Source organism: Mixophyes fleayi, chromosome 7 (assembly GCF_038048845.1).
Source record: "Mixophyes fleayi isolate aMixFle1 chromosome 7, aMixFle1.hap1, whole genome shotgun sequence".
Taxonomy (NCBI): Eukaryota; Metazoa; Chordata; class Amphibia; order Anura; family Limnodynastidae; genus Mixophyes; species Mixophyes fleayi.
This window is the reverse complement of record NC_134408.1, coordinates 17,615,666-17,630,194: the sequence shown is the minus strand read 5'-3', so window position 1 is coordinate 17,630,194 and position 14,529 is coordinate 17,615,666. Positions and strand designations below refer to the sequence as shown.

The following is a 14,529-nucleotide window of genomic DNA, read 5'->3' as shown; positions in this document are numbered from 1 at the left end:
TAGTGGCGGTATCAGGGCAACTGGTCATATTAGTGCAAGGGATAACATCCGCTTTCTCCATAATTGCCAACTCTACCGGAATAACCGGGAGACCCCTGAAATCCGGGTGGGTCTCCCGGACACCCGGGAGAGCAGGCGATTCTCCCGATTCCCGGCCGGCGCTGCAAAGTAAATGGAGGGGGTGTGGCTAATTGGCGCAGTTCGCGCGTCATTGTGGCCCCGCTCAGCGGGGGCTAATGATGCGATTCTTCAAGCCCCGCCCCCACCCACCCACCTGTCCCCGGACCTCCTGAGACATAAGATGCCAATGTTGGCAACTATGGCAACTCTGCAAGTCAGCCGCAACAGACCACTTGCAGTAATAATAGTAATCAGATGCCAGCTAGTATTAAATCATTATTACATGTGATTTAGCATTGATGTGGACCACAAGTACCTTGCAACTTGCCCCTCTGGTCAAGTGAACAAAAACAAGACTTAAATAAAACTAACAAAAATAAAATAAATGAAAAAAATTATATATATATATATATATATATATATATATATATATTCGTATAAAATAAAATAAATGAAATATATATATATATATATATATATATATATTATATACATTATCTCTCTCTCTCTATATATATATTATCTCTCTCTCTCTCTCTCTCTCTCTCTCTCTCTCTCTCTATATATATATATATATATATATATATATATATATATATATATATATACATATATATATATATATATATATATATATTTGTATAAAATAAAATAAAAATAATCATAAAAAATCTTTCCTTTTCCAGTATGTTTTCAGGCCATATTGGCTATTCCACGTAACACTAATGTAATATGCACGAGTGTCGCACATTAAGATCCGTAATATAGACTCTACGCGGCTGCACACATAGATAAAGGCACTGGCATCTCAAATTTTGTCTTTAGGATATATTTCACTAATTACACAACATGAACTATGGGGGGGGGGCGGTGAATATATGACACGTGTATTTTATCTCTAATTTTTCCTGTTTTCCACTATTTAATGCTTATAAAATAAAATAAAATAAAAAGATAATTCAAAAGAAAGTCCCAGAGATCCTGAAATAGACGTATAAGATTTGCTTGGGTAGACTCAGGGCTAGATTTACTAAAACGCCTAAGAGATGAAAAGTGGAGGTGTTGCCCATAGCAACCAATCAGATTCTAGCTATCATTCTCTAGAATGTACTATGATTGTTAGAATCTGTTTGGTTGCTATAGGCAACACCTCCACTTTTCCTTTTTAGGAAATCTACCAATAAGGTATAAAAAAAAAAAAAGATTCCGACAAACCAAAACGAAACATGAAAATCTGTGCGGTCAGAGAGGGGAGAAACCCTCCTGGGGGGTATATTTACTAAACTGCGGGTTTGAAAAAGTGGAGATGTTGCCTATAGCAACCAATCAGATACTAGCTGCCATTTTGTAGAATGTACTAAACAAATAATAACTAGATTCTGATTGGTTGCTATAGGCAACATCTCCGCTTTTTCAAACCAACAGTTTAGTAAATATACCCCATGGTCTGTAAGTGGTTAAAGATACCTAAAAATAACTACTGCAACAAAAAGTGAAAAAAATAGGAAAATTAGCACCCATAAAAATGTTCCAATACCATTAAAAACTTATAAATGTAACAAATACTATCTTTGGCTACTGAAGATGACATTTTATTGCTAATTATCTTTCCCTTTGTTCCTCTATATGTATTTAGAAAACCACATAGATACATGCACTGCTTTCCTTGATATATTTAAGGTACAGTGGAGGCAGCCATTTTGTGGGCTGAACCATTATTTATAAGAATGTAGCCTATCAAATCACTATGAACCTGTGCATCATCAATATTTGGGGCGGAGTGCGTCAATGATGTCATTACTTACTTACAGATGTATAAGCTGAATATTGGTTCAGCCTATAAAATGCCCCCCCCCCCCCCCCCCCCCCCCCGCGGTGTAGGTGGCTGGTATTTTTTAATAATAATGAAGAAAAAATAGTCTGAGATTCCTTTGAACGTATGCACGGATAGAATACTTATTCCATCCCATGCATTTGTAGGCAAATCTCTTGTTACAGAGTATTCTAATCTTCCCCCGTCTCAGGTGCTAAAATGGATCATTCCAAAATAAAACAATTAGATCATAAATGGTTTTAACAAACTCCAGAGCTCCAGGGTTCCGTGCACCGGACTGATCCAATCGAGAGGGAAAGGGGGGTGTTTGTAGATTGCTTTGTTCTGATTGGTTAATCTTTGAGCTCTGATTGACAGGTTCCTTTGCATCCCGTGAGCAGCTGAGACAGTCTGCTGTTCAGTATTCCCTTCCAATCATCATTCCAAGATTGCAGCCTTCTGGAGGGTGGGGTCACTGATAGATGGCAGTTGTGGCAGGCTGTGAACAGGATATGTTCCCAACTGGGGTTTGGTTCTGCCCCTGGGGGGGGGAACAAAAGTAGATTAAGGAAAAGGAGAAATAAATCTCTATATTGTTTTTTTTTTCTACTTCAAGCATTAAGGTTAAATGCAATGTTCAATGGGTAACTACACAAGGCCCATGCCTAGGGTCAGCAAAGATAGGGGTGGCCTCTTGCGGAAAAGTGTCTTTAATGATATGAACACTGCAAAGTGCATACATAATAAAGCTGACATGACCTGAGCTCCTACATAACAGTTCAGTTTGCATTAGATGGCTGCAAATCTAATGACAGTGAGCGCTGTACAGGGTCATCACCATTACCAGTAATATCTGGGCGGTCGTCGATCAGAAGATCAGCGGAAACTACGGTCTTATCTCTGGTCAGGATAATCTGCTCCAGAAACTCGTGTCCAAAGTGCTTCTCCACCCAGGCGTACTGTGCAAGAGAGAGACAACATCGTCAGGATAGTCGTGGCAAACATTGTCCGGTAGCGCAAGAAGATACAAGTGGCCCTCGCTACCACTTACATGTTCCCAGTATTATGGACAGGAAGGCAGAGGTGGGCAGCCATGGCAGATTGGCATCCACAGGACAGCCGCATAGGTGCTATATTTATGTAAGTACTCATATGAGCAGGGCCCTCCCTAGCCTTTGTTCTCATGTCTGCGTATTGTCTACCTTGTATGTCCCTGTTTTATGTATGTCTTTGTTTTCCCCACTGTACGGCGCTGCGGAGCACTGTGGCACCTTATAAACCAACAATGATAATAATCATAATGCCAACTCAACCGGAATGTCCGGGAGACTCCTGAATTCCGGGTAGGTCTCCCGGAATACCGAGAGAGCTGGCAATACTCCCGCATCTGCCGGCATGGAGAGGTGTACGGGCGGAAGGGGGGCGGACCGTAGCGATTTGCGTCATTTTGGCCCCGCCCCCAGAGACGTAATGCCTGTTTTGGATCTTTTTTTCCACTGTAAAAAGACCCCAAACAGGCATACGTCACTGGGGGCGGGGCCAAAATTATGCGAACCACGAAGCCCCAACCCCTTCCGCCCTCCATTCACACCCCTCTTCAGTGATCTCCCGCAGGGAGCCTGTCAAAAGTAGGTAAGTATGATGATGATAATAATAATAATAATTAATCCTTGTACAGGACAGACATGGAGAGACACAATAATGTTGCAACAGGATAAACGGATGTGAATACATTCAGACAAGACAGAGATGAGAATGTTGGGCCTGATTCATTAAGGATCTTAACTTAAGAAACCCCCCCCCCCCGATGATCGGAGCTGCCCGCCCCCCCCGTGATCGGAGCTGCCCGCGCACCCCCCCCCCCCCCGTGATCGGAGCTGCCCGCGCACCCCCCCCCCCCCCCCGGCACTTACCTCCTTCTCCGGCGCGCTGTACTCACTTTACTGAGGAGATCTCGTGAGAGTTAGACTCACGAGATCTCCTCAGTAAGGAGACTACAGCGCGCCAGAGAAGGACTGCAGGGAAAGTGCTCAGCAGCACTGATCACGCCGGGGGCGCCCCCGTCCGATCAATACTGCTGCTGAGCACTTTCAAGGGCCCCCTGGATGCCATAGGCCCCTGGGCTGTAGCCAGTTAGCCCTATGGTTAATCCGGCCCTGATCAGGCCCATTGAGTGAGGACACAGACACACATGAATGCAGGGCATACAGACTTGAGAGTCTTCAGGATAACCTGACATGAGAATACAGGACAAACAGACGTAAAATTTGGGGCATGTGATGAACGAGGTTATTGGATGAATGAACTGTACAGGACATGGGAGCCAGGGTTATTTCATTGTTTTTTTTGCTGATCTTTGGTCGGTCCTTGTATTTGATCCATCACTGGACTACAAACAATGAAATGAATTTACCTTCTCGTACGGACAGTATTGGTATCGTTTTATAGGGCTGGTGCATATGAAGACATCAATGCTGTGAGAAAAAAAAAAAAAACAGCTAATAAGTCATTTATAGCCAAATTTATACCAGTACATGTAAACATACAAGTTTAAAATGCTTTGTAGGTTACTTTCTTTAATATTTTGTTATCAGTTTGTAACTAGTATGCTATATCTTCTAGCCTACTAAGTTCTTACTGACGTACATTCTCTAATCCGTTAGGGTCACAGAGACATATGTGTAGATTGACTAAAACTTCTATAAAAGAAAAGTGGAGGTGTTGCCCATAGCAACCAATCCTAGCTATCATGTTCTAGAATGAATATATTTGAATGGTTGCTATGGGCAACACCTCCACTTTTTCTTTGCAAAAGCTTTAGTAAATCCACCCCTGTGGTTATATTTACTAAGCGGCTTTTCTGACGAACCACCCACCTCTCGGCACTTGACAGTCATTTTTTTAAAAGGGCAATTTTATTTAAGACAAAACCCAATGGGCTTTATCTTTAACAAAATTGCCAATTTAAAAAATGACATCAAAGCGCGCTGAAAAGCGGCAGTTTGTCGGAACCGCCGCTTAGTAAATATACCCCCTAAATTTAGCAGGTACATGAAAGCAGCGTAAGCACTTTCTATAGTGTAAACTTGGTAATGAACAGAATAAAGAGATTAAATTACAAAACATTTTTATTTTATTTTTTAAAATACTGAAATAGTCGAAAAAATTTAAAATAATCAGGACGGCTACCCCATTTTAATTTCACATGTCATCCGACTGATCTTTTGAATTAAACAATGCAGTGAACTAGTAAATGCTGTTTTTTTTTTCTTGTAACCACAATGTATACAAACTGGTTAATATATTCGACATTTGTATTTTAAACACACTCATTTATTATTTGTTTTTGTCTCTTTATACCCATTCATTCATTCTGATAGAAAACTGCATAGAGAATAGAAACAATACAGTTTTAAGAAAAAACTTCAAACTTTCCCTAAAAATGAGAGATAGTTTTGGATGGTGTGGTTCACTCTCTTTATTTGCCCTAAAAAAAAACCAGTTATTATATTTCTCAAGTAAGAAAGACGTTTTAGTAGCGGATAGAAGACGCAGATGTCAGAATTTCCGCGTTTGCTGTAAAGACCACAGCGTTAGGTCATAAAATTCTATGACAGAACATTAGACTTGTTCCGAGAATTCATTCCGTTCCATCACTAGATGATCATGTCAGCACCTAGGGTTGTCCAAATGGTGGCCCCAACCATCCCTGACAGTCCCCATAGATTCTAGATCCCCCTTTATGTACATTTTTAGAGGGCACTGACCCACACAGTTGATTGCGATCAATGTAAAATATCAGTTGTCAGCCATTGATGTAGAGCTATGGACTTGCAATCTGCATTGTGAGAATATATGTATAACACTGGTAGGCCCAGGTAGGTCTTTGTGAACCTCAGCACTTGGACCTTGCTTTGGACACAGATACCCAGGGCAAAAGCAGGATTTGTAGAGGGGGGTTTCCACACCATGCCACCAGTGGGCGTGACCAGCATGCATGGGGGCGTGGCTATAATTTTAGACAGTGCTTGGCTGCTCTCCAACTCTTCCTATCCCCATAATATACATGGACAATGCTGCTTGCACTACTGTTAGGTGCACGCAGCTCTCCCTTTTCAAGCAGAGCTGTGTGAAGCAAGAGCAGGGTCCAGCCACCTCAATTATACAGTGCCCTTGGAGGGGGTTTCCAGGCTCTAGGAAACCCTCCCTCGTTTTGCCTACCATAAGAAGGGTGATAGGCCCTGCCATCATAGGCGTGAAAGCACACACAGGGTGAAGAGATTGTCCTTGTTTTTACAGGAAAGGACAAAGTAATGTAGAATTCAGGAGGTAGCCGGTCAAATGTAGGAGCAAGCAGGATCTCTAAAGGAGCCAGGAAAGATGTCCATCAACAGACATCAATAGAAATGTCTCCATCGTAGTTGCCAACAGTAATTTTGTAGGTGTATTGGCTACCTGGCTGCTGTGATTTGTCTATCGCTGTGCACATAAAACATTGCACTATTCCATATCTCAGCCAGACAGTCATGGGGAGGATTACCTGGTTCTGTACTAGCAGTTAAGTAGTGCTAGGACCAAGCTAGTATTATTTTTGACCACAGTACTTGGCTAAATGTTCACAACTGTTGGACCAAGACGGAGTCTAGGAGGAACTTGCTGCCTGGTTCCTAAATTCAGAATGGTAGCTCTCAATCTCACCAAGTAGAGAGTCGGCCAATAGAGCGTAAGAGACACTGATGTCAATCAGTGAGGCGGGTTTGTGGCGACAGTGGTTTGGAAACAGATGTGGGTGGGGAAGCTGCCATATGAGACGACCTGGAACCTAGAATCTCCTATGTGCCCGAATGTTCCAAGGAGAGTCCCCTTTTTCCTTCACCCAAAATATTTATAGAACAACTCCACCTTTAGTGGAGATGTTGTTGATTAAAAATTACCACTTTGCATAGCAAGTACAGGCTATCCACTGGTTACTGAAACGAACAGCCAACAACCGCAGTAGTTAGTGGTGAGGGACTAAAATCCACCATCCATGGCTGCAACAGTGGATAGAAAACTTCCCCAAAAAATCTCCCTCAAATCGCGACTGTCCCGCCTAAATCAGGACATTGGGAGGTATGCCCGAATGAATGATCTCCTCCACCTGCTTACATGGGTCATATTTAATTACCTCCACTAAAGGTTTTAATTAAATGGCTTAGGCAAGCAATGCATTGGGAAGGGGAGGAGATATGTAAAGTAGCATCAGGAGGTGGAGCTTGCTCAATCAGGGGTGTGTTCCCAGTTTAGCAGACGGCCTCCAGGCCTTTATACCCCTGCAAAACGGGCTAATATTTACACATGCTGGGAGATGGAGGAGATTGGGCGATTATGGGGGGAAATTAAAATACTGCTTGTTCGTCCTTCATTTATGCCTTAAATATCGAAATGTGATGCACGTAATAATGACAGTTCTGGGGAGGAATTCAATTGAAGACGATGAGACGCATGGACATCGCGCACATTCTAAATTCCCCAACATACACACACAGACAGAGAGAGAGACTAGGGTCAGCAGCCAATTAACCTATTAGTATGTTTTTTTGGAGTGTGGGAGGAAACCGGAGCACCCGGAGGAAACCCACACAAACACAGGGAGAACATACAAACTCCACACAGATAAGGCCATGGTCAGGAATTGAACTCATGCCCCCAGTGCTGTGAGGCAGAAGTGCTAACCACTGAGCCACCGGGCTGCCCTTGAGTTCTTTTTCAACCATACGTATTGCCACCTCAGCGCACAATCCGCTCGCAGAGTGTTAGCGTACCGCCTATGTGTGTACAAGGTGGTCGTATAGCGCACTTAGGCATAACTAAATACACCGTATCTGCACATACAGCAATTAGTAACTAAGCCTTCGTGAGCACGTAAATCACACACTTACTTCGGCGAGTTGGACATTTCTTTCACAGCCTCCACAGCCCCGTCAATCGGGTCCAAATCTAGGAAGAAATTCCCCGATTCCCAGATACTGATCGCTTTCTCCTGCAGAAATCAAGTGGCGAATTAGTACTAGGTAGCATATTACATATATCATTTAATGTCGCACATTTTAATGCACCATGTTAATTAATTGCAAATAAAATAATTGCAAAAAAATCCACTGTTAGTCCCATAAATTCTAACCTCAGAATACATTTATTTATTTGTTTATTTATTTAGTTTTGTTAATCTTCTTTAACAAGTGTATAATACAGAAAATCAGGTGCCACCGCTGAATGGCATACAATTATATGTACAAGGTCCTTGCACAATCCAGCTGAGCAAATTTAAAATGTACAAACAGATTTAGATTTGGGAAAGGGGGGTGTGTCCTAGCTCAAATTACAGTGTAAAAATAGAGTTGCTAGTATTTCCCTGCAGGCAAATGCAACAGAGGCATTTACAACACTACGCTTGGTACATATTCAAGAAAACTAATACCAAAATATTTTAAAAGTCCTCAAACGTGACCATCTTATTAAGGCTGCACCCCCACTGGTGTTTGAGATGCGTTTTTAACGTAAGTAAAAATTCGAGTAGCAATTCATATTGAACGCATATGCACTCGACATCTGTTTGATATGTTTTTACTTGATGATTGTGTATGGGTCTGGTCTCACTTGAAACAATTAATTTTAGAGGGGTGGTCCAAAAATTAGGCATGGTTGAAAATGGTGTAAAAAAATGCACGTTAAACCCCATAATTCAAACGCTCAAAGTCTCAACATAATATGCATGTATTTTTACAAGTGACTTACGCAGAGTCCAGGCTTCAAACGGTCATACTGTTCTGATACCCAGAATCCTCGGCGGTCTTCCAGCTCAATGTAAGGCTCCTTGGGGTAACGAGCTCTGTACTTCTTTAAGAAGCCGCCCTCAAAATCCGCCAGCACCCCGTCCATATCCACCAAGACCCGCAACGGCCTGGCAGGAGGAACGGAGGAGGAGCAGGACCTGCAATACTGGAGTCCAGCGGACAGTGCCCCGCCCCCGCGGAGCAGCTTATGTAGAGACATGTTGTCGGGGAGAGTTAAGAATGCATTGCAGAAGATTTAAAGGAGGGCACAGCCCTTGTCTTCATAGAGCATAAGTTCCACAGCTGTCACCTTGGAGTCGGTCTCAACTATAATCATGTTTAACAGATGCCCCCACAGGACCACTGAACATTATGCAATTGCAGCATGACCCCAGCCAAGGATAATATGCTTTTTCCCTGTATGGAATCCCTCTCTATAATGCACAAACTTGCTCATCTATCCAGCAGCATCAAGGTCCTCAAGAGCTGTGTGAAGGTATCAATCTGTGACCGCATCATAGTTCTGTACATTACTAAATATGTCACCTGTAGTCCGGTATATTTGGCATACCACTGTGATGCTGCAGGGTGTTGACAGTGGTGCAATGTTAAGCAGCTGTGGCAGATGTTGTCTCAGCAGAAAACGCTGGAGAACTGACCTTTGTATGCAGAACAATTGCACTGCGGTTAAAAGGCTGTATTTCAGGATTACATAACACTCAGAAGAATAGTATCCTTGGTTCCATATCCTCTTCTGCTCTGCATTCACAGGAAGGGCTCTGCAGTGCAGTGCTACAGGCTGATTTCTGCAGCCAGATCTTATGCAGACAGCACTAAGCAGTTCCTGTAGCCCTACCTTGTAAGGACAAGCTGCCTCCTCTTCTTAAAGAGACAGGCACCCCCCTGCTTGTGTTTGTGTTCTGCATAGCAACACACTGGGGAGGTCCAGCGGTAGAAGATTAACTCCTCCAACACTGATACATAACTGCAGCCTGCTGGCTCCTTCGCAGAGGTTGAATAGTTTGTTATTCACAGCCTGTATAAAATCAATATTAGAAATAAATTGGTGCTTTAAATAAATTAGATACCGTAGTGAAGACAGGGTTATGCAAAATAAAATAATACTGACAGCAAGGGGCGTATTCAATTGTTAAAAAGTCCCGCGGCGTAAAAACTATTACAGTTAATACGGTAAAATCTAGCTGGATTTCAGCTCGCGGCTCAGGGAGCTGCGAGCTGAAATCCAGCGAGTAAATATTCCGCATTAACTGTTTTTCCGCGCACGATTACCGTAATACCGGTAATCGTTGCGCAGACCGCAGGGTTTTTCGCCGTTTCCGCCGACAATTGAATATGCCCCATAGAATCAAACTAAGGGGCATATTCAATTCTCGGCGGAAACTTGAATATCAAAATTTGCAAAACACATGCACAGGCAAACAACATGATCTGATAACATGTCAAAGGTAGCATTGTTTATGGATGTTCTGGAAATTGCTCTAGTGGTGCAAACATTAAAAACATCACATCAAAATCCAAATCCAAACTAGTTCCATCTTAGGACCACTCACTTTATTCTTTTAAACGGGGGGGGGGGGGGGGGGGGGGGACTGCTCATTTTAGCACTATTTTGAATTCCAGGGGATAAATGTATTTACAAGTTTTTACAAGTCGCAAGTTTGCCTTTGAAGATACTGCCGTTTAAAATCTGCCCTGCAGGGTCGCTGATTATCGATAGCAAAAACCGCAGATTGAAACATTTACCCCCAGGAATTAAATCCCAGTCATGTTTGTAGGTGACAGCAAAGGATGCTGGGTTCCTGCTCTACAGGCCGGTCTCTACCAGGTCAGGGAGCAATGACCAGGGGAGATAAAGGATCACAGCTATTTTAGCTGATAAGAAGAGAGAGAATCATGATAGTTTTTACAGTATATCTTGAAAAAATTTTTATATTTTTAATAAATCTACCGTGATCCAGAATTAACCCATTATATCCCCTCTTCTGAGAAAAAAAACAAAACATAATATAATTTGCTTAATTAGGATTCATAAAAACAAAGTTTACCGGCGAAGGCAACCGAGAAGGAAAATACTAAATTGCTCTGGCGCACTCCTGAACCTAATCTGTACCTGACAGGTTCCAGCCGCACTCGGACCATCTCCTCCCATGGACCAGGGCAAACATTTACACCCATGTAGACACCATCATCTGAGCCTGAAAATCCATGTGCCAGAAATCTGGGTGCGCTTGCCCAAAAATAGTTGCATTCCTGCTCTGGTTAAGTGTATTATTGTAGTTGGGACTAAGCATCTTCTAGACTACTTTATAGGCCTTTCCTTCTTGTTTTATAATGTTTTTTCTATTTGCTATGTTTGGCTATCTAGACAAAAATGTTGGTTTAGTTACAACATACTTGTCACCTCTCCCTGAATGTCAGGGAGACTCCCTGAAATAGGGGTGATCTCCCTCACTCCCTGAAGAGTCTGGCATTCTCCCTGATGCTGAGCCAGTACAAGACGTGGTTGGCTTCGTCATCTGTGGCATGATGACACAGTTCAGAAATTGTGTCCTATGTCCACGTATTGATGCATATGGAGGTGGCCATTTTCATGGAGACCAAGATTTAATCAAAGACTGACAGGTAAGACAACATGACTTCAGTAATGGAGACAGAAATGTAAAAGACACTTCAGTCTCTAGAGATTCATTAGCTGCTTTTCTTTAATGCATAGTTCCCTACTCACCCGGAATGTCCAGGAGACTCCCACATTTCTGGGAGACCTCCCGGGAGAGCAGGGCAACCTCCTAATTCTTGCCCCAGCAATAGATAAGTGACGGGGGAGGGTCTTAATTACACAAATGTCGCGTCATCTTAACCCCCCCCCCCAAATGATATGACTAATCAAGCCCCGCCCCCACACACCCACCTCCCGCGGGATCTCCCTGAAACCAACGTGGAAAAGTTGTCAAGTATGAGTTACAATCATCTAAGTAAGAGACACTAGAGCAGTGATGGCTAACCTGTGACACTCCATGTGTTGTGAAACTACAAGCCCCAGCATGCTTTGCCAGCTATCAGCTAGCTATCTACTGGCAAAGCATGCTGGGGCTTGTAGTTTCACAACACCTGGAGTGTCACAGGTTAGCCATCACTGCTCTAGAGGTATATACACCTGAAGAAGGCACCGTACCGTGTGTGCACCTGCGGAAGAGACTTGGATCTGATCAGGACAAGTCAGAAGAAAAGATGATAGATTTGACAGAACAGATAGTGCCTGATTGGTCAAGGTACACATTCTGAGCGCAACTGCGTTTGTTTAAAAGTGCACGTAAATCATCTCTGCGTACTCCAAGATTCAACAAGGAGTGGCTCTGAAGATGCGTGTGTTGATGAATTTGGGTGCAGGTCTGTTGTGCTCCACTACACCAGATGCTGCAAAATACAGCCAGTGCCTATGTGGAATATAAATTTGCAAAAGAACACACAAGAAAAAATATATATAAATGTCACCTGTTAATAATATAATATAGGAATTAATGATAAAACAGTAAAAAAAAAAAAAGTTCTTGTTTCTTTTTTACATCCCCCTCCCCCATGAAATACATTTTTTTAGGATGATCTTAATGTCTACTGAACATAAAATACATTTTTACAGTTGCTCCTGTTTGCAAACACATGTTATAGCATGCACACACGTCCGTCATCACTGGTACTCAGGACTGTAGGCTGTAGTAAGTGTCCTTTGCGCTAGAAGACAGAGCAGACAGAGCTGCGTTCACAGGCGTACGGTCCGGTTCTTGGTATGCACAGAGTGATTTGTGTACAATAAGCTCAGATACAGGCCTTGATGAATCAGGTCCATAGAATTACTCTGTAAGTCATTACATCTATCAACATCATAGTCTCTATGACTCAGACTGTACACTACAGCTACCGACATTTCCAAATAATTTCCAGGGACTCTTTGCTGCTGGACAGGTTCATGTGAGCGTGTAACATGTGATGCTGGGTGCACTACAACTCCCATCATGGCAGGTTGACAAAATTTCATTACAGTGTATCTTGTATGCAATAAAGATGATGATATAAAGCCTATAGACGGAGAATAGGTCATAATAGCTGCATCTAATGTGGGAAATGATGAAAATAGGGACATGTGCAGGGACTGATACTGGAAATGAGGAACAGCTGGGTGCTACATGGGACACAAGTTTGTATGTGTGTATACCAGCCAGGGTGATGGTACGTGTTGGCACCAGGCAGTGTGATGCTATGTGTGGGCACCAGGCAGGGTGATGTTACTTTTGGGCACCAGGCAGGGTGATGCTACATGTGAGCACCAGGCAGGGTGATGCTAGCTCTGTGTGGGCACCAGGCAGGGTGCTACTATATGTGGGCACCAGGAAGGGTGAAGCTAGCTCTGTGTGTGCACCAGGCAGGGTGATGCTATGTGTGAGCACCAGGCAGGGTGATACTGCATGTGGGCACCAGGCAGGGTGATACTATATGTGGGCACCAGTCAGGGTGATGCTATATGTGGGCACCAGGCAGGGTGATACTAGCTCTGTGTGGACACCAGGCAGGGTGATACAAGCTCTGTGTGGGCACCAGGCAGGGTGATGCTCTGTGTGGGCACCAGGCAGGGTGATACTAGCTCTGTGTAGGCACCAGGCAGGGTGATGCTCTGTGTAGGCACCAGGCAGGGTGATACTAGCTCTGTGTAGGCACCAGGTAGGGTGATGCTCTGTGTAGGCACCAGGCAGGGTGATGCTCTGTGTGGGCACCAGGCAGGGTGATACTAGCTCTGTGTGGGCACCAGGCAGGGTGATACTAGCTCTGTGTGGGCACCAGGCAGGGTGATGCTCTGTGTGGGCACCAGGCAGGGTGATACTAGCTCTGTGTGGGCACCAGGCAGGGTGATACTAGCTCTGTGTGGGCACCAGGCAGGGTGATGCTCTGTGTGGGCACCAGGCAGGGTGATACTAGCTCTGTGTGGGCACCAGGCAGGGTGATACTAGCTCTGTGTGGGCACCAGGCAGGGTGATGCTCTGTGTGGGCACCAGGCAGGGTGATACTAGCTCTGTGTGGGCACCAGGCAGGGTGATACTAGCTCTGTGTGTGCACCAGGCAGGGTGATGCTATGTGTGAGCACCAGGCAGGGTGATACTGCATGTGGGCACCAGGCAGGGTGATACTATATGTGGGCACCAGTCAGGGTGATGCTATATGTGGGCACCAGGCAGGGTGATACTAGCTCTGTGTGGGCACCAGGCAGGGTGATGCTCTGTGTGGGCACCAGGCAGGGTGATACTAGCTCTGTGTAGGCACCAGGCAGGGTGATGCTCTGTGTAGGCACCAGGCAGGGTGATACTAGCTCTGTGTAGGCACCAGGTAGGGTGATGCTCTGTGTAGGCACCAGGCAGGGTGATGCTCTGTGTGGGCACCAGGCAGGGTGATACTAGCTCTGTGTGGGCACCAGGCAGGGTGATGCTCTGTGTGGGCACCAGGCAGGGTGATACTAGCTCTGTGTGGGCACCAGGCAGGGTGATACTAGCTCTGTGTGGGCACCAGGCAGGGTGATGCTCTGTGTGGGCACCAGGCAGGGTGATACTAGCTCTGTGTGGGCACCAGGCAGGGTGATACTAGCTCTGTGTAGGCACCAGGCAGGGTGATGCTCTGTGTGGGCACCAGGCAGGGTGATACTAGCTCTGTGTGGGCACCAGGCAGGGTAATACTGGCTCTGTGTGGGCACCAGGCAGGGTGATGTACTGTGTGGGC

The 14,529-nt window shown here is 44.4% G+C and overlaps 1 protein-coding gene across 1 annotated transcript; it reads right to left on the bottom strand.

Annotated features, from left to right (window-relative positions):
- Positions 1 to 1,696: 1,696 nt before the first annotated feature.
- Positions 1,697 to 9,694, bottom strand: NT5M (5',3'-nucleotidase, mitochondrial). Its single transcript, XM_075179196.1, has 5 exons — positions 8,711 to 9,694; positions 7,855 to 7,955; positions 4,347 to 4,407; positions 2,778 to 2,892; positions 1,697 to 2,474 (listed from the first exon to the last, which is right to left on the bottom strand). The coding sequence occupies exons 1-5, from the start codon at positions 8,966 to 8,968 to the stop codon at positions 2,287 to 2,289; spliced, it is 723 nt and encodes a 240-aa protein (XP_075035297.1). The 5' UTR covers positions 8,969 to 9,694; the 3' UTR covers positions 1,697 to 2,286.
- Between the last annotated feature and the right edge of the window lie 4,835 nt (positions 9,695 to 14,529).